This window comes from Amblyraja radiata, chromosome 4 (assembly GCF_010909765.2).
Source record: "Amblyraja radiata isolate CabotCenter1 chromosome 4, sAmbRad1.1.pri, whole genome shotgun sequence".
Taxonomy (NCBI): Eukaryota; Metazoa; Chordata; class Chondrichthyes; order Rajiformes; family Rajidae; genus Amblyraja; species Amblyraja radiata.
In genome coordinates this window covers 117,028,932-117,051,547 of record NC_045959.1, presented here as the reverse complement: position 1 = coordinate 117,051,547, position 22,616 = coordinate 117,028,932, and the positions used below count along the sequence as shown (strand labels likewise).

General features: G+C 41.8%; 1 protein-coding gene across 2 annotated transcripts in view; it reads left to right on the top strand.

Annotated features, from left to right (window-relative positions):
• LOC116972526 (KAT8 regulatory NSL complex subunit 1-like) overlaps positions 1-20,369 on the top strand; it is a 100,747-nt gene extending 80,378 nt beyond the window's left edge. Inside the window, exons 7-14 of one of the 2 annotated variants that reach the window (XM_033020329.1) lie at positions 1,375-1,542; positions 5,363-5,506; positions 10,315-10,475; positions 12,991-13,109; positions 13,805-13,865; positions 13,963-14,075; positions 17,659-17,905; positions 19,340-20,369. In XM_033020329.1, the coding sequence (XP_032876220.1) occupies positions 1,375-1,542; positions 5,363-5,506; positions 10,315-10,475; positions 12,991-13,109; positions 13,805-13,865; positions 13,963-14,075; positions 17,659-17,905; positions 19,340-19,615 (1,289 nt within the window). In that variant the 3' untranslated portion in view covers positions 19,616-20,369. The remainder of the gene's footprint in view (positions 1-1,374; positions 1,543-5,362; positions 5,507-10,314; positions 10,476-12,990; positions 13,110-13,804; positions 13,866-13,962; positions 14,076-17,658; positions 17,906-19,339) is intronic. The other variant, XM_033020330.1, reaches the window with a different exon arrangement.
• Positions 20,370-22,616: the final 2,247 nt, after the last annotated feature.

Genomic DNA, 22,616 nt, shown 5'->3' with positions numbered 1-22,616 from the left:
AATTGACCAGTTTTGATGCCGGGTCATCCATCCATAACATTAACTTATTTTTTCTGTGCCCATATGTACTCGCTGTCCTGCTATTTCCAGAATTCTCTTTTTATTTCAGATATCGAGCGACGGTTACTGACGGTATCTCACAGTTCCAGCATGTCTTTCTGTCTATTTATCTTCACCTGTCTCCCTCTATATACATTACTCCAGACATCTTAGCTATGATTTAATATTTTCTTACAACTCCGAAGGAGGCCATTTGATTCTTCAGGTCAATGCTGGTTCCCACAGTATTCATATGAGTCCCATTCTACAACTTATTTCCCTGTAATGTATTCTTTTTCTCATGCTCATTCTCAGGGGGCCTCACCCCCTCCAATTCTCCCGCCGTCTGCATCCAATTGACCTGCTACCAGCATGTCTTTGGGAAGTGGTAGAAAGACAGAGCCCCGGGGGATAGCCATTGCCATCTCCAAGAGGGATAGCAGTGAAGTCATGATGGAACCTGGGTTGCAGAATTGTGCAACAGCAGCACTGTGCCTCCTGTGGTTAATTAAAAAAATCATCATCCTCTCTTGGAAGGCATCAACAGCAGCGTTTTTTTCTGCAACCATTGCAAGCTGCAACTTTTTAAAGTTGTTTTAACTTTTCCAATTTTGATGAAAGAACTTTGTTTCTGTCTCTACAGATGGTATGTGACCCGCTGAGTTTTCTGCATTTTCTGTACTTAATGCTTTAGGTAAACAGCTCAGATGAGCTGTACAACCGCCTTGTGCCTTACCTAGTATTTTATTTGTCAAATATCCTACAGTAGCTTTGCTCTCGCTCTTGTTTTACATTTGAAGAGTGATCAATTAGAGGAATCTCCATACTAGAGAAAGATTTACTACTACCCCATGGGACTAACTGCAGGAGCAAATTTTATTGAGCCTAGTTAAATAAAGTGAAGTTGTAAATAACTGTTTTTATGGAGTTATGAATGGAATTTTCTGGTTTCACACAATCTTCTATTATTTTGTTCATTTGTTAATAATGTGGACATCACAGGCGGTGCAGTCTTTATTTGTAACCCCTCAATGATACTAATAACTGTTCACTTTATGTTGGATTATTGTTTTGTTTAGAAATTTCCCTATTCTGATGAACATTATTTCCCAGTTGGGCTTTGTGGCAGTCATTTCACTAACCAGCCTACAAGTAATTATATTTGTGGAGATCGGTTTCATCATTTTGACCTAGTTAAAAGTCGTCTTGGGACTTCAGGTTGCTCCTTCGCTGTCATGCCTAATGAATCTCCCTGAAATGTTAAGGATAACAAATAAGCTTATTCCTTATGATTAGTAAGCATGTCAATGAGCTTGATTGTTGTTTTATCTTTAGATACACCTCTTCATGTGCACTTCGAAGGTTTACTCAAGCAGGAAGAACATCAAAAACGGCCACAAAAATTCAAGTCTTTCAAGTTGTTGTCTCAAGTGAAGCAGCGACCACAAGATTCTGCAAAGAAAGTTTGTCAAAAACTTGCCTCATCCCTCCTCTCATCAGCTAGTAAGTTTCACCTCAATAATTTTGATTCACATATGTCAGTCAGGGGCTACATTGAAGGGCCACCAGCAAGATTAGACAAAGAATATACAATTTACAGTTTAAGTCCTTGTTTTGCAATTGGGTAGAGTTAGCATATGATGAAGACCTTCAAAATACTAATGAGTGTGTGAGTACATTATCTGGTTTGGAGCACGGAACAGGCACTTCAGCCCAACTCGTCCACACCGACCAAGATGCCCCATCGAAACTAGTGTAATTTGACCCATATCAGATGGCACAATGGGCTAAGTGTTCGGCTGGCAACCGGAAGGTAGCTGGTTCGAATCCCGCTTGGAGTACATACTGTCGTTGTGTCCTTGGGCAAGACACTTCACCCACCTTTGCCTGTGTGTGTGGATGTAATTATGTGAAGCACTTTGGGGTCAATGCAAGTTGACTAAAAATGTGCTATATAAATAAAGAAAAGAAAGAAAGAAAGAAATCTTTCCTCTCCTCGTACCTTCCCAAGTATCTTTTCAATGTTATTATTGGACCTGCAACTACCTCCTCTGGCAACTTGTTCCATACACCCATCACCCTCCGTGTGAAAAGGTTGCCCCTCAGGTTATTATTAATTCATTTCCCCCTCAGTCACAGCATTAGTTATTCATTGTACAGAAACAAGTCTTTCAGCCCAACTTGTCCGTTACGGGACCAAACTATATACCTAAGTATTTAAGAAGGAACTGCAGATGCTGGAAAATCAAAGGTAGCCAAAAGTGCTGGAGAAACTCAGCGGGAGCGGCAGCATCTATGGAGCGAAGGAAATAGGCAAAGTTTCGGGCCAAAACCCTTCTTCAGACTGATGTAGGGTGGGGGGCGGGAAGAAGAAAGGAAGAGGAGGAGCCAGAGGGCTGAGGGAGAGCTGAGAAGGTGAGGAAAAAGTGAGGGCTACCTGAAATTGGAGAAGTCAATGTTCATACCGCTGGGGTATAAACTGCCCAAGCAAAATATGAGGCGCTGCTCCTCCAATTTTCGGTGGGACTCACTCTGGCCGTGGAGGAGGCCCAGGACAGAAAGGTCGGATTTGGAATGGGAGGGGGAGTTGAAGTGCTGAGCGACCGAGCGGAGGTGTTCGGTGAAGCGATCGCCAAGCCTACGTTTGGTCTCACTGATGTAGATCAGCTGACATCTAGAGCAGCGGATGCAATAGATTAGGTTGGAGGAGGTGCAGGTGAACCTCTGTCGCACCTGGAACGACTGCTTGGGTCCTTGAATGGAGTCAAGGGGGGCGGTAAAGTGACAAGTGTAGCATTTCTTGCGGTTGCAAGGGAAAGTGCCCGGAGAGGGGGTGGTACGGGTGGGAAGGGACGAATTAACCAGGGAGTTACGGAGGGAGCGGTCTTTGCAGAAAGCAGATAGGGAGGAGATGGGAAGATGTGGCGAGTGGTGGGGTCACGTTGGAGTGGCGAAAATGACGGAGGATTATTTGTTGTATGTGACGGCTAGTAGGGTGGAAGGTGAGGACTAGGGGCACTCTGCCCTTGTTACGAGTGGGGGGATGGGGAGAGAGAGCAGTGTTACGGGGTATGGAAGAAACCCTGGTGAGAGCCTCATCTATAGTAGGGGAGGGGAATCCCCGTTCCCTGAAGAATGAGGACATCTCCGATGCCCTGGTGTGGTTCGAGTGGTGGAGTCACGTTGGAGGTGGCGAAAATATATACCTAAGTATTTCTTGTTTGGCCCGCATCCTGTAAACCTTTTAAACATTGTAAATGTGCCTGCCTTTACTGCTTACTCTGGCAGCACATTCCATTTACCAATCTTGCTCCTCGAGATTTCTTTTTCATCATTTCCCCTCTCATCTTAAACTTATGCCCTCTAGTTTTTAATTCCCTAATCTGGGAAAAGACTGTCACTATAATTTGGCAAACAGAACTGTGTGCAACACTCCCAGTCCGGTCTCACCAATGTCAAGAGCTTGTCCCAGCTCTTGTACTTAATGCCCTGACAGATGAAGGCAAGCTTTCCATGAGCCCTGCCTACCTGTGTCGCTCTACCAAGGAACAATGTACTTGTATCCCAGACCCATCTGTTCAATTACATTTCTCAGGGCCCAGTCATTCACTGTGTATGGTCTGTCCTGGTTTAACTTCCCAAAAGCATTACTTTACATTAAGTCTGAGTGAAATTCTATCTCCTATTGTCCAATTTTTCAGTTGATCGAGATTCTATTGTGATCTGAGACAACATAATTTACTATCCACTATACCACCAATAATGGTTTCATCCGCCACTTACTCATCATGCCACCTACATTCTCATCCAACTAATTAATCTATAGCAAACAACAGGGGACCCAGCACCAATCCCTGTGGCACTCCCTGGAGTAACTCAGCAGAGCACTCCCTGGAGTAACTCAGCGGGACAGGTGGGTTGAGACCCTTCTTCAGTCTCGACCCGAAACGTCACCCATTCCTTCTCTCCCGAGATTTGCTCCCGCATTTTGTGTGTATCTGTGGCACACCACTGGACTCAGGCCTCCAATCTGAAAAAACAACCTTCCACTGCCATCCTCCTCCTCACTACCCCCTTACATTACTCTGAGGATTATGAATTGCCAGTTACTGCTTTGTCTGAAAGTAAGTTGCTATTTTGAAGCTGAAGGCTTGAATTTATCCACTGTTTTTATCCTAATAATTGCTTGCATTGCTGGGACCTTTATTGCTCCTCATCTCCAAAATTCCCTTACTTTAACAATCTCTCAAAACCTAGAAGTAGAAACAAAGAACTGCAGGTTTCAAAGGTCTTTTATAGTCACGTGCACCAATTAAGGTATTATACAGGTGCTGGTTAATACTCAAAATCTGTCTTTCATCCTTCAATTCAACCTTAATCTGATTATGCTTCAAATAAACATTCTACACATGCATCCCTCTGTACTTGAAGTTCTGCGTAAGTAGACTGTGTCCTGCATGTACCTTCAATGGGACTGTCAGATTATAATTTTTTATTCTGGGTTTGCTGATTTCACTGCAAAACACTTTTCCTCCAATTAATTCTGTGTGCGTCTCCTAATGCATCTCCCTTAATGTCGGCATCAAGCAGCTGGGCTTGTACACTCTGGAGTTTAGAAGGATGAGAGGGGATCTTATTGAAACATATAAGATTGTTAAGGGCTTGGACATGCTAGAGGCAGGAAACATGTTCCCGATGTTGGGGGAGTCCAGAACCAGGGGCCACAGTTTAAGAATAATGAGTAAGCCATTTAGAATGGAGACGAGGAAACACTGCAAAGTCTGTGGAATTCTCTGCATCAGAGGGCGGTGGGGGCAGGTTCTCTGGATGCTTTCAAGGGAGAGCTAGATAGGGCTCTTAAAAATAGCGGGCAGGGGATTATGGGGAGAAGGCAGGAACGGGGTACTGATTGGGGATGATCAGCCGTGATCACATTGAATGGCAGTGCTGGCTCGTAGGGCCGAATGGCCTACTCCTGCACGTATTGTCTATTGTCTATTGCCATCCAGCTTTTATTAAAAATTCCAGACAAACTTTCAGTGGCCCTCAGTAATTTCCCTTTACCATCTGCTTTCCTTGTACATATTTTTGACCCACTGAGGAATGTGTCTAATATTAAAGGTGCTGTGTAAACATGTTTTTATTGGAACAAAGGAAAAGGAGATTTGAGGAAGAAAATTAGATTTTTAAAATGTTCAACTTTGCATATTTTCTGAGGATCTTGAGATGGGAAAGTCTCTCATAATATGACTGGGAAAGCTGTGGACCTGCAAAAGGGTGAGCTAGTGTTCTGTTCTAAGAGTTTTATTTTTATCACCCTCAGAATATGTGCACAGTGGAAATACATCAGAAAAGATCTTCAAAAGGCGACTAGATCACTGGCAGCCAACTTCAAAATCAGAGATTGATCCTTTCACGGAAAAACTCAGCACACAGATAAAGAAGCAGAGAACCCCTGTACACTTCGGTAATAGCAATGATGTAGAAATGACCATTCTTGTGTGCCCAAAGTTGTTCTTAGTAGCATTGATGGCTGTCACTGATTTCAGGAAACTTCAGATTTGTCAGACTCCTTGATTCATATTTTATATTTGATGACAATAGCAGCTGATAATGGTGATTGTCCACCGAAGAGGCTGATTAAAATTCTTGATAGGGAAAGGTATGGCTTGTGCAAGGTAAATTGTGCTCATTGTGGATTTTTGATTGTAGATTTGTGTCATGAGTAAGAAATATCATGAGATAATTTATGTAATTGCAGGTAATAGAATTATTTTTCACCTGATAACCATAGTCGTGTTTGGCCCATATCCGTCTAAACCTATCCTATCCATATACCTGTCTAAATGCTTCTTAGACGTTGCAGTAGTACCCGCCTCAACTATCTCCTCTGGCAGCTCGTTCCATATAAAAATCAACCATTGTGTGAAACGGTTATCCCTCAGGTTCCTATTAAATCTTTCCCCCCTCAACTTAAACCTATGTCTTTGGGTTCTCGATTCTTTAATTTTGAAGATTTAAAAATAAAAAAATAAAAATTGTCCAATGCCTGCCACAGACCTGCTAGGTGCCACCTTTACCGCCGACTGCACTGTATGCCCTGCAGGGAACCAAGTGACAAGGTGTGAATCAAGAGTGAAAGCCTGTTTATCGGTACTGCCGGTGACAGGTCTGACTCCAGTTGCCATGGGTATTACATGGTGTGACCAGAGCGATTCAGGAGTATGGGGGGGCAGGGTGAGTGGTGGAAAATAGAGAGAAGGGAGTCCAGGAGATGCAGTCTGAAACAGTTCTTTCTATTAAAAGTCAGCTCTTGGTTTGATTTGCTTCTTCAACTCCAGCCACAGGTTCATTTGACTTTGAAAATGATGTCTGGTTCTGGTTGATTACTGCGCAAACACCTCATCAGTGGTTATCTTGCGCAGTTCGGAGTGAGTAGAATAGTGATTACATTTTGAAGTGGGCCTTTTTGACTAGGTTGAGGAGATCTAGTTGCTCAATCCCCTTTTTAAATGACTTAACATCGGGAGCAGCACATGTGTTGGGTGGTAACCTATTCCATTCCCTTATCGTCCTTGGGTAAAGGGAAATACTGGTAGCAAAGTTTATTGAAATTTAGCGAGTTGATGATGTAGGGACCGTTTCTTGTTTCATGGCAGTTGGTGCTCTGGGATGACGGAAGATTTGATGGCGTGATTTTGGGAGGATGTATCTCCTTGTAAATTGCAATAAGTCTTAGCCTGATTCAGCGGAGCTCTAGGGTATCCCATCCGAGAGAAGTCACCATATTATTCACACTTGATTTGTGCTTCTAGTCATTACATACAAAGGGGGCTGCTCGGCGTTGTACTTTCTCCAGGGTGATCTTGTTGTTGTTGTTGAAAGGATCCTATACGGCTACACAATGTTCCAGCTTGGGCCTGACCAAGGACTTGTAGGCATTCTCTTTGACGGATGTACTACATGCGTGAAAATTTCTTTTGAGTAGGCCGAGAGTTCTATTTGCTTTGTGGACATGTCAGTTTATCTAAGTCTAAATTAGTGACCAACACCAGGAGCAGAGGGAAAGCAAGCGATATTCCAACTAAAACCTGGCCTGTACTTTTTAACCTGGGCTCCTGGTACCTCTGCCTTCAACATGATTTCCTGCCTTTCCCTCCCCTCTCTGCAGTATTTTAGCTAAAAACAATTCTGAGCACATAACCAATCAAATTGATAATCAGCTGCACTTTGGTGAGGTGAGAGTAATTGGAAATATGCTAGGAATTGGAATTAAAGAAAGACTGAGACCTGATGGTTGTGGTCATTTCATAGGTTACAGAGAAAGGGGGAAGGTGCAGCGATAGAGTTGCTGCCTTACAGCGAATGCAGCACCAGAGACCAGGGTCTGACCCTGACTACGGGTGCTGTCTCATGTGCGATGCTCCGCTACGCTATTCCCTGGGAAACGTCTTTTCATTTTGCACTGTACAACTGTTGCTTGCAAGATGACAATAAAGGTTGATTGATTGATTGATTGATTGTCTGTACGGAGTTTGTACGTTCTCCCCGTGACTTGCGTGGGTTTTCTATGAGATCTTCAGTTTCCTCCCACACTCCAAAGACGTACAGGCATGTGGGTTAATTGGCTTGATAAATGTAAAAATTGTTGCTAGTGGGTATAGGATAGTGTTAATGTGCGGGGATCGCTGGTTGGCACGGACCCGGTGGGCCGAAAGTGCCTGTTTCCGCGCTGTATCTCTAAACTAAAAAAAACTTTAAAAAAGTTCACAAGGTACTGTGAGCATGGCAACAATTTTTAATTACATAATTAATATAATGGCAAAGTATTTTATATTGGGCCATGTTTATTTAGAATTGTAGAAAATTCATTTACACTGAAGCAGCCCATGTACATGGCAATAATAAATAAGCTTTCCAGCGTTATTCCATTTATCAGAGTAAGGACCACAGGCCTTCAGATCATAATTCTTCAAGCGTACATTGAAGTATGACCAAGATCATAAGGTCATAAGGGGTAGGAGTAGAATTAGGCCATTCAGCCCATCAAGTCTACTCTGCCATTCAATCATGGCTGATCAATTCTCCTGCCTTCTCCCCATGACCTCTGACACCTGTACTGAAGATGTAATTAGGGTATCTGCCTCCACCATTATTTTTAGCAGAGGGTTCTAGATTTCCATCATCCTCTAAGTGAAGTTTTCACAACTCATTTCCCATCTGATTTTAATTTCAGGGGTTCCCTGGCTTCCAAATGACCTGACTTACGAAAATCCGGCTTTACACAAATTCTCCCATTCATTATTAAAGCATTTTTTCAAGCGATTAATAATAAAAATAAAAGTTTATGGTAACAGTTTATGACTTCAGCCGCAGTCTTAAGGACTGGATATTATATATATTCCATTAGTTTAAATATAGGTAGTGAAAGGGTGATTATTCAATCAAATGAAAGAATAATGTGGGTAGCTTCAGAAAATGGATGTTTCTGAATTATGGAGAAATCGGCTTTAGGACAGTTCTTGGGAACGGAACCCTTACATAACCTGGGTCTGCCTGTACTTTAAATCTATGAAGATTTATTTATTAAGCAGTACAAACTTGCAAGTGCCGAATTGCTTTTTCCAACAGATGGAGTGAACAGGAGCTGAAATCAAATGTAACAGTTGCTATTTTCCAAGATCAGGAGTGCTGAGGCCATATGTTGTAATTGAGCTACCGCTCTGGTACATTAATAAATCCCGTGTCACAAGACCACAAGAGAGTAGTTCAGTGGAACCTGAGATTTTCTGTCTGCTGTAAGTGTACCCTCAACCTTGCAAACTGAGCAGATTTGCTTCATTCTAAAACAAAATGGCTCTCAAGGACGCAATATACACCTGTGAAATTTGTTTTGAGGGCTCGCATGGTCTTTATTCTCATTTTGAATTCCCTTATTTTCTTACTAAGAGCAACACTAAGAGAGGTGATGGGTGGGGTGGTGGAGGAGTTACATTAGCACCTAATTATTTTGTTACAAATGTACAACATGTGTAACATTTCCCCTTGGCAGGTCAGTACACTACCCAGTGTGATCTTGGATTCTGTAAGGATTATAATGTCAACCTGTCAGTGGTGAGTTTAGTGTTTGCAGCCCCAGCAACATATGGGACCTGAACATTATTTCTGCCAGTGAAAGGGGGTGAAATGAAATGACCCTCGTGTTGCATTCTGATCCCTCCTGTGGAAAGTGTGTATGTGGTTTTCCTGCAGCCTTCTTCACTGATCTTGACCTATTCGAGACATCATTTTGATAAAGCCCAGGCAATGAAACAGTAAACGGTGGATGATTGAGTGGCTGTAATTTCGTCCCTACGGCCCCTAGTGCCATTTTAAATTACTGCAGAAGGTACTCACCATTTTGTGGGCAAGTGCTGTTTTGCAGACAACAGGCTTGCCTCTTTTGTCAGTTAAGTGCTACATATTGACAAGGTCCAGGAAGCAGTCACTGCTGGTCTTTAAAATCTAAGTTGCAGCATGTCTCAAAATATCACTAAAAAAGAGATAGTGCAAACAAGTGATTTAGTTGTGTTGAAATCTCCTGGTTTTCATGGCTGCAGCTGATTGTTGGAGGTGCATTTGCAATGGCTAAAAGAGGGGCAAACTCGAACAGTTTTATCAATGGTTTCATCAATTGACCTGGTCTTTCTGGATTTTAGTTTCCAAACGTAGTATACATTTTAAAATCCTTACAGTAATTCTCATTGGCTCAGCTTTCACACCCTCCCCCCCCCCCTGTTCTCGTTTCCCTTTATCATTCCTTCACGCTCTCATTCCATGTCCTCTTCTCATTCACAGAATTGGATGTTTAATGGCTGAATAATGGAGCAATAATGCAAGAGGAAATAATAGGCTCTCTCATTTATCAGTACTCAAATCTCGGTGACAGCCGTGAGTTTGTGAGGTGAAATGCTATTGTGTCAAGAATTCAGTGAGAGAGTCAACTTGCTTTTCAGCAATAATTTGACTGTTTTTCTGCTTGTGGTTATTAAATTGGATAGGGTACATTAATCAGAAAAAGGATAAATGTTCCACTGAAGAATCAATTTCATATATTTTGCAAGTTTTGCGTGCATGTGTGCAAATATGATAAATATAGTACTTTTAAGAGTGGAAATGGCAATTCTTTATTGCAGCACAAGTAAATGAATATTTGGAGTTCTCCTCTCTGCCAATATATGGAAAGAATGAACAAATGGGATACTGAGTGTTGTAAATCTTGTTACCTCCATACAGCCTTCAGTAAAAGACACAAAGCAGCTTCAAGTTCATATCCTCCATTGATGAATCCACAGACTCCAAAATCAAGTTCAGCGGTACACCAGATGCCTTCGTATACAGATACCCCTCCTTCAGCCGTACACAACCAGCCTGCAACGTCCAACACTTCTACGCCAGTAAGTTAAATCAGAGGTTCTTGATTTGCAATGCATTTGCAGAGGTCGGGACTACAGTTTAATGGAGGAGATTTAATTTTTTGACAAGAGTAATTGAGAAAAGATAGTTCACATCAGCGAGATCGACAGCAGGATTTAAGATCATTGATGTGAGCTTCAGAGGGAAGATTTTTAAATAGGACGGTTCGTTCAAAAAGCCAAGACAGGCACATTGGGTTAAAAGGCTGTCTGTTTTGCTTCTATCGCCTCGAAAAATCATTTGAAAGTAGATGAGGAGATATGATCTTCCCATAGAAACATAGAAAATAGGTGCAGGAGTAGGCCATTCGGCCCTTCGAGCCTGCACCGCCATTCAATATGATCATGGCTGATCATCCAATTCAGTATCCTGTACCTGCCTTCTCTCCATACCCCCTGATCCCTTTAGCCACAAGGGCCACATCTAACTCCCTCTTAAATATAGCCAATGAACTGGCCTCAACTACCTTCTGCGGGAGAGAATTCCAGAGATTTACCACTCTCTGTGTGAAAAAAGTTTTCCTCATCTCGGTCCTAAAAGATTTCCCCCTTATCCTTAAACTGTGACCCCTTGTTCTGGACTTCCCCAACATCGGGAACAATCTTCCTGCATCTAGCTTGTCCAACCCCTTAAGAATTTTGTACGTTTCTATAAGATCCCCCCTCAATCTTCTAAATTCTAGCGAGTACAAGCCAAGTCTATCATATGAAAGTCCTGCCATCCCAGGAATCAGTCTGGTGAACCTTCTCTGCACTCCCTCTATGGCAAGAATGTCTTTCCTCAGATTAGGAGACCAAAACTGTACGCAATACTCCAGGTGTGGTCTCACCAAGACCCTGTACAACTGCAGTAGAACCTCCCTGCTCCTATACTCAAATCCTTTTGCTATGAAACTCAAACTCACATAATACTTCCCAATCAGCAATTTTTTTATCGTGTAGGTAAATATGATAACCAGCTTGTCCACAACATATGATAATCAGCTTGTCCACAACATAATCCCAGTCTGAAGAAGGGTTTCGGCCCGAAACGTCACCTATTTCCTTCGCTCCATAGATGCTGCTGTACCCGCTGAGTTTCTCCAGCATTTTTGTGTACCTTGTCCACAACATAGTTCCTTGAGGACCAAACTTCCAAATGTTGTTTGAGGAAGGTAGACAAAAATGGTGGAGAAACTCAGCAGGTGCAGCAGCATCTATGGAGCGAAGGAAATAAGCAACGTTTCAGGCCGAAACCCTTCTTCAGACTCTTGAGGAATGAGTGTTAACAAACACACAAGGAGAAATCAAGATTATGGCTGGTTTTCTAACTCAATACCATTTATCTGCAAGAAATCTGTTAATTTCTGTTTTAAAAGAACTCAATAACTGCTCTGTGGTTGAGAATTTCAACGTTTGACTATTCCAGGACTTTTCCTTGCCTCTGCACTAAATAGCTGGCCCCTTATTCTGGAGAACGTGAATAGGTGATGTTTTGGGTTGGGGCCCTTCTTCAGGTTGATTGTAGAAGGGGGGGGGGGGAATTGTAGTGTTCTTTACCAGCTTTCTCCCCCCATTGCAATCAGCCTGAAGAAGGGTTCAGACCTGAAACGTCATGGAGGACTATCTGTGTTCTCCAGAGATGCTGCCTGACCTACTGAGTTCCTCCAGCACTTTGTGTGGTTTTTTTGGTCAATAAATAGGAGTCTATTCAAATGTTCCAGAGATGACAGCATTTTGAAGCACTTCATGATGGTCAGGGCCGGATTTACCTATAAGCTAGACAAGCTTAAGCTTAGGGCCTCGAGGTCTAGGGGGGCCTCCGGCCAAGGCAGGACACCTACCGCTCAACTCTGGGTGGGCCGCCCTCTCTATCTCTCTCTCTCTCTCTCTCTCTCTCCATCTACCCCCGCTATCCGTGTCCGGGCCGCCGGGCTCCGCTCGCTCCTCATCCGCCGGCACGGCAGGCCGCCTTGCACATGCGCATTGCTGCGGCTTGCACGTCCTCCCCCCTGCACATGCGCACAACCACGGCCAGCACATCATCGGCCGCCCTGCGCATGCGCACTGCAACGGCAACTGGTCGGAGCTGGGCGCTTTCTCCCTCGCTTTGAATTGTGGGAGATTTGGCCGCCATGGCTGCCTCGCCACCAGCGCTGAAAACCAACACAAGTGGAACAGCTTAGGGCCTCTCTTCATCTAAATCCGGCCCTGATGATGGTGGATGTCAGAGCCACTGGGCAGTAGTCATTAGGACACACTACCCGATACCCGTAAATATTAAACATAAGTTAATATATTTTCTTTTATGCGTGGTCTTCAATCCAGTGATATTAGCTGCCTCGAGCTGATGTGCTGTGTTTGTGGTTTCATTTTCTGTCTGAAAACCTCCAGAACGCCATCTGCTGGCCCATTTTGTCAAAATAACCAGTCTTATTGATGTCCGTTTTAGAAATGATTAACTTACCAAGAAGCTGAAAGTTAATGTCTTTACTTCTCGTGCTTGCTTTTCTTTCAGTCTGCACGGCGGAGAAGAGGTGAAAGTTCGTTTGACATAAACAACATTGTTATTCCCATGTCAATGGCTGCTGCAGCTCGAGTGGAAAAACTTCAGTATAAGGAGATCCTAACACCAAGGTAACCCAAACCAGTGTTGTGATGTTGGTAAAGTGGAAAATATGTTTCTGAAGCAGATCCACTTTTCTTTTCTCACTCTTCCCAGAACCAGGATAGAGTTCCCCCCATGTTCTCACTTTCCATCCTTCCAATCATCATATTCATTCTTAATCGGACACAATCTTCAGCGAAAGGACAATAGAAATGATCATCCCTAGCTAACAATGACCATTGTGGGCTCCACCTTTCCTGAGTCATCGATGCAGGCTCTGCTTTTTTGGCACCTTCCCATACCTCCAGTGTCCCTCTCCCTTACTCTTAGTGTCATGAAGGGCCTCGACGTGAAACGTCACTATCCCTTCTCTCCAGAGATGCTGCCTGACCCGCTGAGTTACTCCAGCATTTTGTCTCTATCTTCAATAGAAATGATCGTTGCGGATATGATGTTTATTTTCCAGTACTTTAATATTCCATGACTCCTCGTGTTCACTCATGGGACATTTTCTCCCTCCTGTAATAAGCCTCTGTTCTTTGCCGTATGGCTTCAGATACACGTTTAGACAGTACACTGTACTAAAATTATTACCTTTGGACTTGCTTACAGTTCAAATCACTAATGCCAAATACTGCAGACATTGGAAATATGAAGTAAAACCAGAAATAGGCTTAGAAGGTTTTTTATTTAAAATGATCTATCTTCCATTTGTGTTTGGCAGTTGGCGAATTGCAGATATCGAACAGTCGAAACTGCAGAATTGCAAGTTGGAGGATGACCAGGTATTTGAAGTTTTAGTAAGCCCACAAAGTATTTCAATTTTATTGAAGTTTTCTGTTAGATTTTAAACTCTTCCATTGTCCATTCTTGAATATGTAGTATGAGGAGATGTCTGATGAAGCTTTTCTCAGTCGTCATTCCAAATGTGAGGAGATGGAACGTTCTAGATGGTGTTTATGGTCGTCATCCAGCTCTGCTAGGCGAGGGAGCAGGTAACATTGATGTCAGAAGTTCTTGAATATTAATTCTTATTAAGAATTCATACTAGATTTGAATTGCATGAGCGTGGCCAAGAACAGGCATGAGTAGTAGGATGTTGCTATATCTGACTCCCATAAAATACCTCTCATTTTTGCACAAATGTAACTGAGTCTTCATTAAAATTCCCATGCCTTCTGCCTTTCTGCACAGTCCACATCACAACATTCACCTCTCTTTTGTAAAGTAGGTCAATCTAAACTACCACTTTTATGGTTTGTAAGTTTGTTTCCCTGTTATAGTTCAAACCACTGATGCGAAATACTGCAGATGTTGGAAATATGAAGTAAAAAATCTGTCTTTAATTAGAATGTTTATTTGATGGTGGGGATGCAGAAAATACAATTTTTATGGGACGTTGCAAGACAAATTTAGAAACCTCTTCCGTATCAATTTTATGCCCACAACGTTTGTTTCCTCTTTTCCCGTCTCTATTCATCTGTATCTGCAAGCTATGGACAGAGAGCTTAACAGCAGGATCAAGATAAATTACATATAATATAATTTAAAAAAGCTGCAAATGCTGGTTTATAGCAAAGATAGATGCAAAATGCTGGAATAACTCAGCGGGTTGGGCAGCATCTCTGCAGAAAATGGAAAGGTGACATTTCGGGTCAGGTCCTTCAGACAGATCAGATTAACCCGCTGAGTTACTCCATCAATTTGTGTCTACCTTTAAGCTAAATGGCTCAATTTTTGGCTGATATAGACAATTTGGTTAATTTCATGTCCTACCTTTTAGTTATTATAAATGACTTTCATTGACTAGCCCAGTTTTCTTATCTATCCAGATTCCTTTTCAGTTGGTTCACCTATTTCCTCTTTCCATGTGGTGACATGTGGTATGGACACGTGGTGTTTCCACTTGTGGGAGAGTCTAGGACTAGAGGTCATAGCCTCAAAATTAAAGGAATTTCCTTTAGGAATGAGATGAGGAGGAATTTCTTTAGTCAGGGGGTGGTGAATCTGTGGAATTCTTTGCACGAAGGCTGTGAAGGCAATTGATATTTTAAAGACAGAGATAGATAGATCCTTGATTACTACGGGTGTCACGGGTTATTCGGAGAAGGTAGGAGAATGGGTTGCGGGGGGAGGGATAGATCAGCCATGATTGAATGGCTGAGTAGACTTGATGGGTTGAATCGCCCAATTCTGCTCCTATCACTTATGACCGTATGACACTGAAGTATCGCATAATATCCAATAACCGTTAATCAACGATGTGTTTAGCGATTTGTTTTCCGATTTGCCGAACCTTGCTTATGTTTAAAATCCAATGGCATTAATAAATTGAACGCGGGAGAATAGGAGTAGGTATAAGCCTATTCAGCATAATCGTGCCTGATTTTGTTTCCTGCCATTCCTCATACACCATTGTGCTGGTGCTTCTGTGGTCACTCCCATCACCACACAGATATATTTCTGTTGGTTTGCTGGTGGAGAAGGTTTGAAAGATAAAATGTCTTCTGGTTCTCTTTATTTTGTTCTTGTGAACCATGTAGTTAGGGCTTAGTCACGTATATGTCAGATCAAGTTGGGAGGCCAGAATCTTAAGGTGTTTTAATCTATTGATTTCACTCTTGGGATAGTTGAATTCTTTACCCAATAAACAGAAGGGACTTCCATATACTGGTTGGTGAGTTCCTCATTTCAGCCCACATCTTTTCCAGTTTTTTTTTTATAGTTGGTGAATTTTGCTTTCAGTATATTTTACTGATTTTTTTGTATGGTCATTCAGCATTATTGTTACCAGCTCAAATTTGGATTTCTCTCCGTGTACTGTGGAAATGTGGAGACAAAATGTAAAATTCTGCTTTTCAGTCCTTATGTGAAAGATCTGCTTGGTATGCACTGGGATATCCAAAACAGCACTGCCTTTGCGAACATGAATTCTAGCAAGGCCCTTGGCCTTTTAAGCTTTCCCCACCATTCAATTTGATGGTCCGTTTGTAACTTCAAACTCCCATTCATAAGTTCATGTTTTAGGAGCAGATGTTCAACCCATCAAATGTACTGATCTATCTTTCCCTCTCAACCACATTCTCCTGCCTTCTCCCCAAAACCTCTGACACCCGTACTAATCAAGAAACTTGCTAATCATTCTCATTAATGTTTCAACACCTGACTTACGTAAAATATATCTGGACCTCTGCTTTTACCCTGCTTCAAAAGCTCTGCCACCATCTCTCTTTGGAGAAGAGAATTCCAGTCACTCTCTGATAAATAGTATTTTTGCTTCATCTTTATTTTAAATAAATTACCCATGATTTTTAATCATTGACCCCTGATTCTGGATTTCCCCACAAGAAGAAACATCCTTTCCCTATATTCTGTCAAGATCCCTCCTATATTTTAATCCCAAGTTCCCACACATTTTACAGATACTGGCAGATCCATGCCTCGTCTGCCTGACCGTTCCTTGTAAGACAACTCCCCTCTGTCTGAAGAAGGGTCTCGACCCAAAACGTCATCCATTCCTTCTCTCCAGAGATGCTGCCTATCCCGCTGAGTTACTCCAGCATTTTGTGTATATCCCCTATTTCAGGTATTCGTTAACTTTCTCTGAACTGCTTCCCACGCATTAACATCCTTCCTTCAAAAAGGAGACCAATGTACTCAATGCCCTATATAATGGAACGATACCTCCCTACTTTTGTAACAAATTACATTCTGTTAGCACTGTAAACAATTACACTCTGTTAGTATTAATAATTACCTATGTAAACTACCTTTAATAAATCCCAGATCACACTGTCTCAGCAATCGCTCAACTTTTAGATAGTATGTTTATGTTTATTTGTTTATTGATTGGTTCAGTCTACTTTACAACAGAAATTGGGGCTCTGCAATAGATCTTGATTCCTTGAGTGGATTTTAGAAATGATTCATTATCTTGATAACACTTTAGTGACTACAGGGAAGTGATTGCATGTGGAGGCCATTCTTACCATGAGTTAACAGATTGAAACCTCACTTTTCAAGATTACACACACACCATGCACAGGAGTGTGATGGTAACGAGCAGTTACTACTCAAATTGCTGGAACAAGTAGAGAAAATTACAAAATCATGAGTGGAATAGATTGGGTAGATGCACAGAGTCTTTTACCCAGAGTAGCGGAATCCAGGACCAGAGGGGAAAAGATTTAATAGGAATCCGAGGGGTAACTTTTTCACACAGAGGGTGGTGGGTGTATGGAATGTGTATGGAACAAGCTGCTGGAGGAGGTAGTTGAGGCTGGGACCATCCCATCGTTTAAGAAACAGTTGGACAGGTTTGGAGAGTTATGGACCAAGCACAGGCAAGTGGGACTAGGGTAGCTGGGACATTGTTGGCCGGTGTGGGCGAGTTAGGCCGAAGGGCCCGATTCCACACTGTATCACTCTATGACTCTAAAATGATTAATGTGTGTGTGGTGGAAAGGTGGGCATGGCCCAAGATTGATCAATGTACTAAATCCAAAGTAAAAGCACCAAACAAAAATGATACTTTAGTTGAAGTATGTTATTGAGATACTGTTTTCTTCTGGTTTCCAGATCTTCAAACAAAACTGATGGCAGGTCCACCCCACAACCACAGCATTCAAGCGCTCAGCCTGCATCACCCGACAGTGGATATAACCTACTAAATGATTATCCTCAGGTGGGCTCATTTACTGGCCCTGGAAGCCCTGAAGCCTGCTCATCGCATAGTTCCTTTTCCTCAAAGGATCGTACAAGAGTTCTGTCCTTCAGCGAGGATACACGATCGTCTACACCTGATGTCACAGATGAAGAAGTACAGGTAAATTTGAAGTATCTGAATTAGATTCAGAATCTTAACTGTCTGCACATTCTATCACAAAGCCCCTTGTGAATGAATGAATGAACAAGTTTATTGGCCAAGTATTCACATACAAGGAATTTGCCTTGGTGCTCCGCCCGCAAGTGACAACGACATAAAGTGACAGTTAGGAATGACACATTAAACATTAATAATAAAACATTATTGATTAAACATGTGAATTAAATAAAATACCAGAGCAAAAGAAAGAAGACTGCAGATTTTTGGTTAGATTGTGTCTCTGGTTAAGAGGGAATTTACTCAGTTCTGTGCAAAACAACAACTATTAACCTTTGTAACTAATTTGTATGTGGATAAAAGCATATCTCATTAATAAATATCATGGACAATTGCTCTCCATTATTGTGTAGATTAGATTTAAATTGTTTTGTGTATTTGCAGGCAAAAACATTAATCAAAAGCAGTAAGAGCAGGTAGTTTTTGATCATTATGGGTGCTTCCATGCTTTACTTAATGGTGGAGATATCTGATCAGTAAACAAATACACACAAGGAACATCTAGCTACATGTCATATTTGCAAAATTAGTCAGTGTCAGTTTATAAAAATTAATTGATTTGATGATATGTAGCACCATTCAGCAATTTCTGTTTTTCACGATAGTCACTGGTAAATTGATACATTGCAACCACATATCCATTCGATGGTGATTACTACAACTCAGTTATTGCCAGAGCAGTCCTTGGTAGTTCCCTACTAGTGACTTACTGTTTTCTAATGAAGTTTAACTTGTACTTATATAAAATCTTTCACAAGTTCCCAATATCTGAGAGCAGTTTGTTGCCAATAAAATATGAGCGAATACTCTTGGAATGTAGAGAAATGACTGACGTCAGTGGAAATGAAAGTTACCCAACCGTCCATGGGCTTGGGCTGTGTGCAGCTCAGGCTCTGAAAAATATCGAAGAACCAGTTAAGTTTTGATAGTTACATGTAAGTTTTCCATGGTTATTTTCTGGTCTTAGTCCACAAATTACCAGATTTATTAAACTAATATTAATAAATTGCCAGGTGGACAAAAGTGTTGGAGAAACTCAGCGGGTGCGGCAGCATCTGTGGAGCGAAGGAAATAGGTAACGTTTTGGCCCGAAACCCTTTTTCAGTCTGAAGAAGGGTTTTGGCCCGAAACGTTACCTATTTCCACCGCTCCATAGATACTGCCGTACCCACTGAGTTTCTCCAGCACTTTTGTCTACCTTCGATTTTCCAGCATCTGCAGTTCCTTCTTAAACATTAATAAATTGCCATGTAGATTTGAATTAATTAGCTGGTGGTTGATGTTAATTGTGTCTCACTATTGTATCTCGGTATAACATGGTAGTAGAACGAGTTTTGCTCATTATTGTTCTGATACTGTTTTGTTTTATTCTCGTAGATGGTGCAACCATGGGAGCCAAGGATATTTCCCATATTAGCTGAGAACTTGGAAGCACTGAAAGGACATTGCAACAGCCAGAGAGAAAACCGCTGTGAACGGTCTCGAGACCTGCACTGGCTGTCAGCTAGCAAGCCGAGTGTGAGAACCGAAGCTGCTGAATGTGCCCCTTCATTGACAACGGGTCCCAGCGGACCCCTGTTTTTACAAGATGACGACAGTTCAGACTTGAAATTGACTCTGGCAATAGAGAACGATCGAAGTATGGTTAGGTGAAGTCGCTGCACCCAGTAAATTAACACCCAGGCCCACATAGCTGACACATCTTGTATATACATGCCGTATCTATATATAAATATATATATATTACATGTGTACACACACACACACACACTCACAGATGCGCGCGCACACATGCACACACACGTGTATATATATATGATATATAGTGTATATACACATACGTATATATGATATATAGTGTATATACAAATATATATAGCATATATGCATATGTGATGTATGGTATATATACATATATATATAGAGAGAGAGAAAGTAAAACTTATTTTGTTTTTAATGTTTGATATTCAAACATCTATTTTTGAGAGAATGCGTATATAACTTCTTTTCAGTGGGCTTTTTTTCCATTTCTTTTCAAGTTGATGTACTGTAAATTGTACCATGGAGGTTTGGGGGGTAGGGCCAGCGGAAAATGGTCACAAATGTAAAGAATATAAGGTCCTGTATGTTAGAGTGATGTCAGTTTGTGCCAATTAAGCAGGAAGGGAGAGTTTTAGAGAGAGAAAACAAAGCTATTTAAGACAAAAAAAAAAATGGGAGTGGGAAAGGGACAGGATTCCTCCCTGGAAAGAGTAGAAATAGTTTCTCCTGTTGCAGTAAATCCTTGGGCTTGTCTTCATTAACACTGCTGAATTTTAGAATATTTGTGCTGTTGTATAGCATGCCCGAGGAGTGGTCGACTGACTGTACTTGCCCTATATTAAATTACTACAGTTCTTGTTTACCACTCGTGTTTGTGCTGTAACTCTCTTTAAACCACGTGCTCTCATGCAAGGCTGCTCAGTAACATTTCATTGAATTTTTATTGAAGAGCAGGCAACATGAAAGGGAATCTAAAATATTTTTACATGCCAAATAAATAATGGGTTTTCAAAGTAAGTGTTGAGGCAAATTTAGAATCAAAGCTGGATTGATCACATGGGGGCAAAGCGTGTCAATAGTCCTAAATGAGTCTTCATGGAACAGTGGCGGGAAGGGAATGAGGAGAATATATTGGGTGAATGCACGTTTTTTTTACACAGGTTAGGGTAATCAAGAACCAGAGGACATCGGTTAAGGTGAGAAGGGAAAGATTTAATAAGAACCTGAGGGGCAACTTTTTCACAGAGAGGGTTGTGTGTATATGGAAGGAGATCCCAGAGGAGGCAGTTGAGGCAGATACCATAACAACATTTAAAAGATATTCGGACTGACACATGGATCGGAAAGGCTTAGAGCGATATGGGCCAAACGCAGGCAGGTTGGACTAATGTAGATGGGGCATCTTGGTTGGCATGGACAAGTTGGGTCGAAGGGCCTGTTTCTGTGCTGTATGACTAAAAACAGAACAGGAACAGGCCCTTCAGCACACAATATCTGTGCCAAACATGCCAAGCTAAAGTTATCTCTGCATTGAACTAGTCTTTTTTGCATCTTCAGTAAAGCAGTGAATGCAGTCATATCAGCATGAAGTGGTAGTAGTCGGAGAATTAGAAAGGATGAAAATGATTGGCATATCACAAAGTTGAAAAAGAAAACCTCATGACTTGAATGGAATACGTCAAGTTTGCTATGGAAGTAGAGGTGGAGACGGCGGCGGCTCTGGAAATAATCTAATTTTCATTGGGTATGAGATGCTGTCATGGTGCAAAGGAATTGCATGGGCAATACAGTCATTAACATTCAAGAGGGGGAAACGAAGGGCAGTCGGCCTATCGTTAGAGATGCAAGTAACTGCAGTTACTGAAATCTTATGAAAACACTAAATGCCGGAGAAACTCAGCGGGCCAGACAGTGTCTCTGGGGGGGAATGGATGTGACGTTTCGGGTCAGGACCCTTCATCAGACTGATTCAGCAGGAAAACCATGAAGACCAAATATCTGCGCAAAAATTATCATTTAAGAAATATGGACTAATAAATTGTAAGCAGCATTGATTTGTTAAAGACTAATCATGCCAAGGTGTTAAATTAGATGAAAAGAGATATGATGAATATGAGAGATTTGATAATAGAAACTCCAATCTTCAATGACGTGGAACAACGATAGATGTCGGGGTTATTCTTCGAGCAAGAGAATGTCAAGAGAAGATTTGGCCAAGATGTTCCAAATCTTAAAAGTTTTGAGAGTAAGTAAAGAGAAAATGGTTCCAGGTAAAAACAACACAGATTAAAAATAATGGATCATTTACTTACTTTCTGCCTGGCCTGTCTCCTCACTAATGTTCTGTGATGTTCTGTGACACCTGCCCATGTCTTTCATTCTCATATGTTGTCTATTAACCTTATCGTCAGTCTATCCATGTGTTTCCAACTCGTTGTTGCACCAAATTGATGTCCTCTAATTTTCATTACTTTTGCATCAACGTCTGCATTTGTGTCTACTCCCCCGATCTTACATTCCATTTTGTACCGACCACAGACTTCCTACCTGTGCCCCTTTTTTACTTTTACCCCACCCCTCTCTCAAATCAGGCCTCCTCAAGAACTGGATTTCTAGTATCATACTTTCCACAGTGAAATACAGCATAGCTAGAACTTTCCCAATTAGTGCTGAGAAGTGAAAAAAATCGATGAGCACAAGGGAGATTTAGACTGAGACAGGAGATGCGCTGTAGACTGGGTTAGAGTGGTGTGTGCTGGAGGAAGTAGACAGATATATATTATCCCTTTTAATGTAACATCCTAAACAGTTCCTTTACACTTCAATCCCGTACCACAACTGCCTGCTGGTCTTCAACTTCTTTGAACAGAGGCAAAGATCCCCCTCCTCTCCCACTTTCATCCACCTGGCTGAAACTATCCACTTCCGCTTTAGTCTTCTCTCTCGAAATAAAAGATGATTGGGACACCACTAAGTTTACCTAATTGTACATTTTTTTTAGAGATTCAGTGCGGAAACAGGCTCATCGGCCCGGCTAGCGATTCCCGCACATTAACACGAACACACACACACACACACACACACACGACACACACACGAACACACACACACA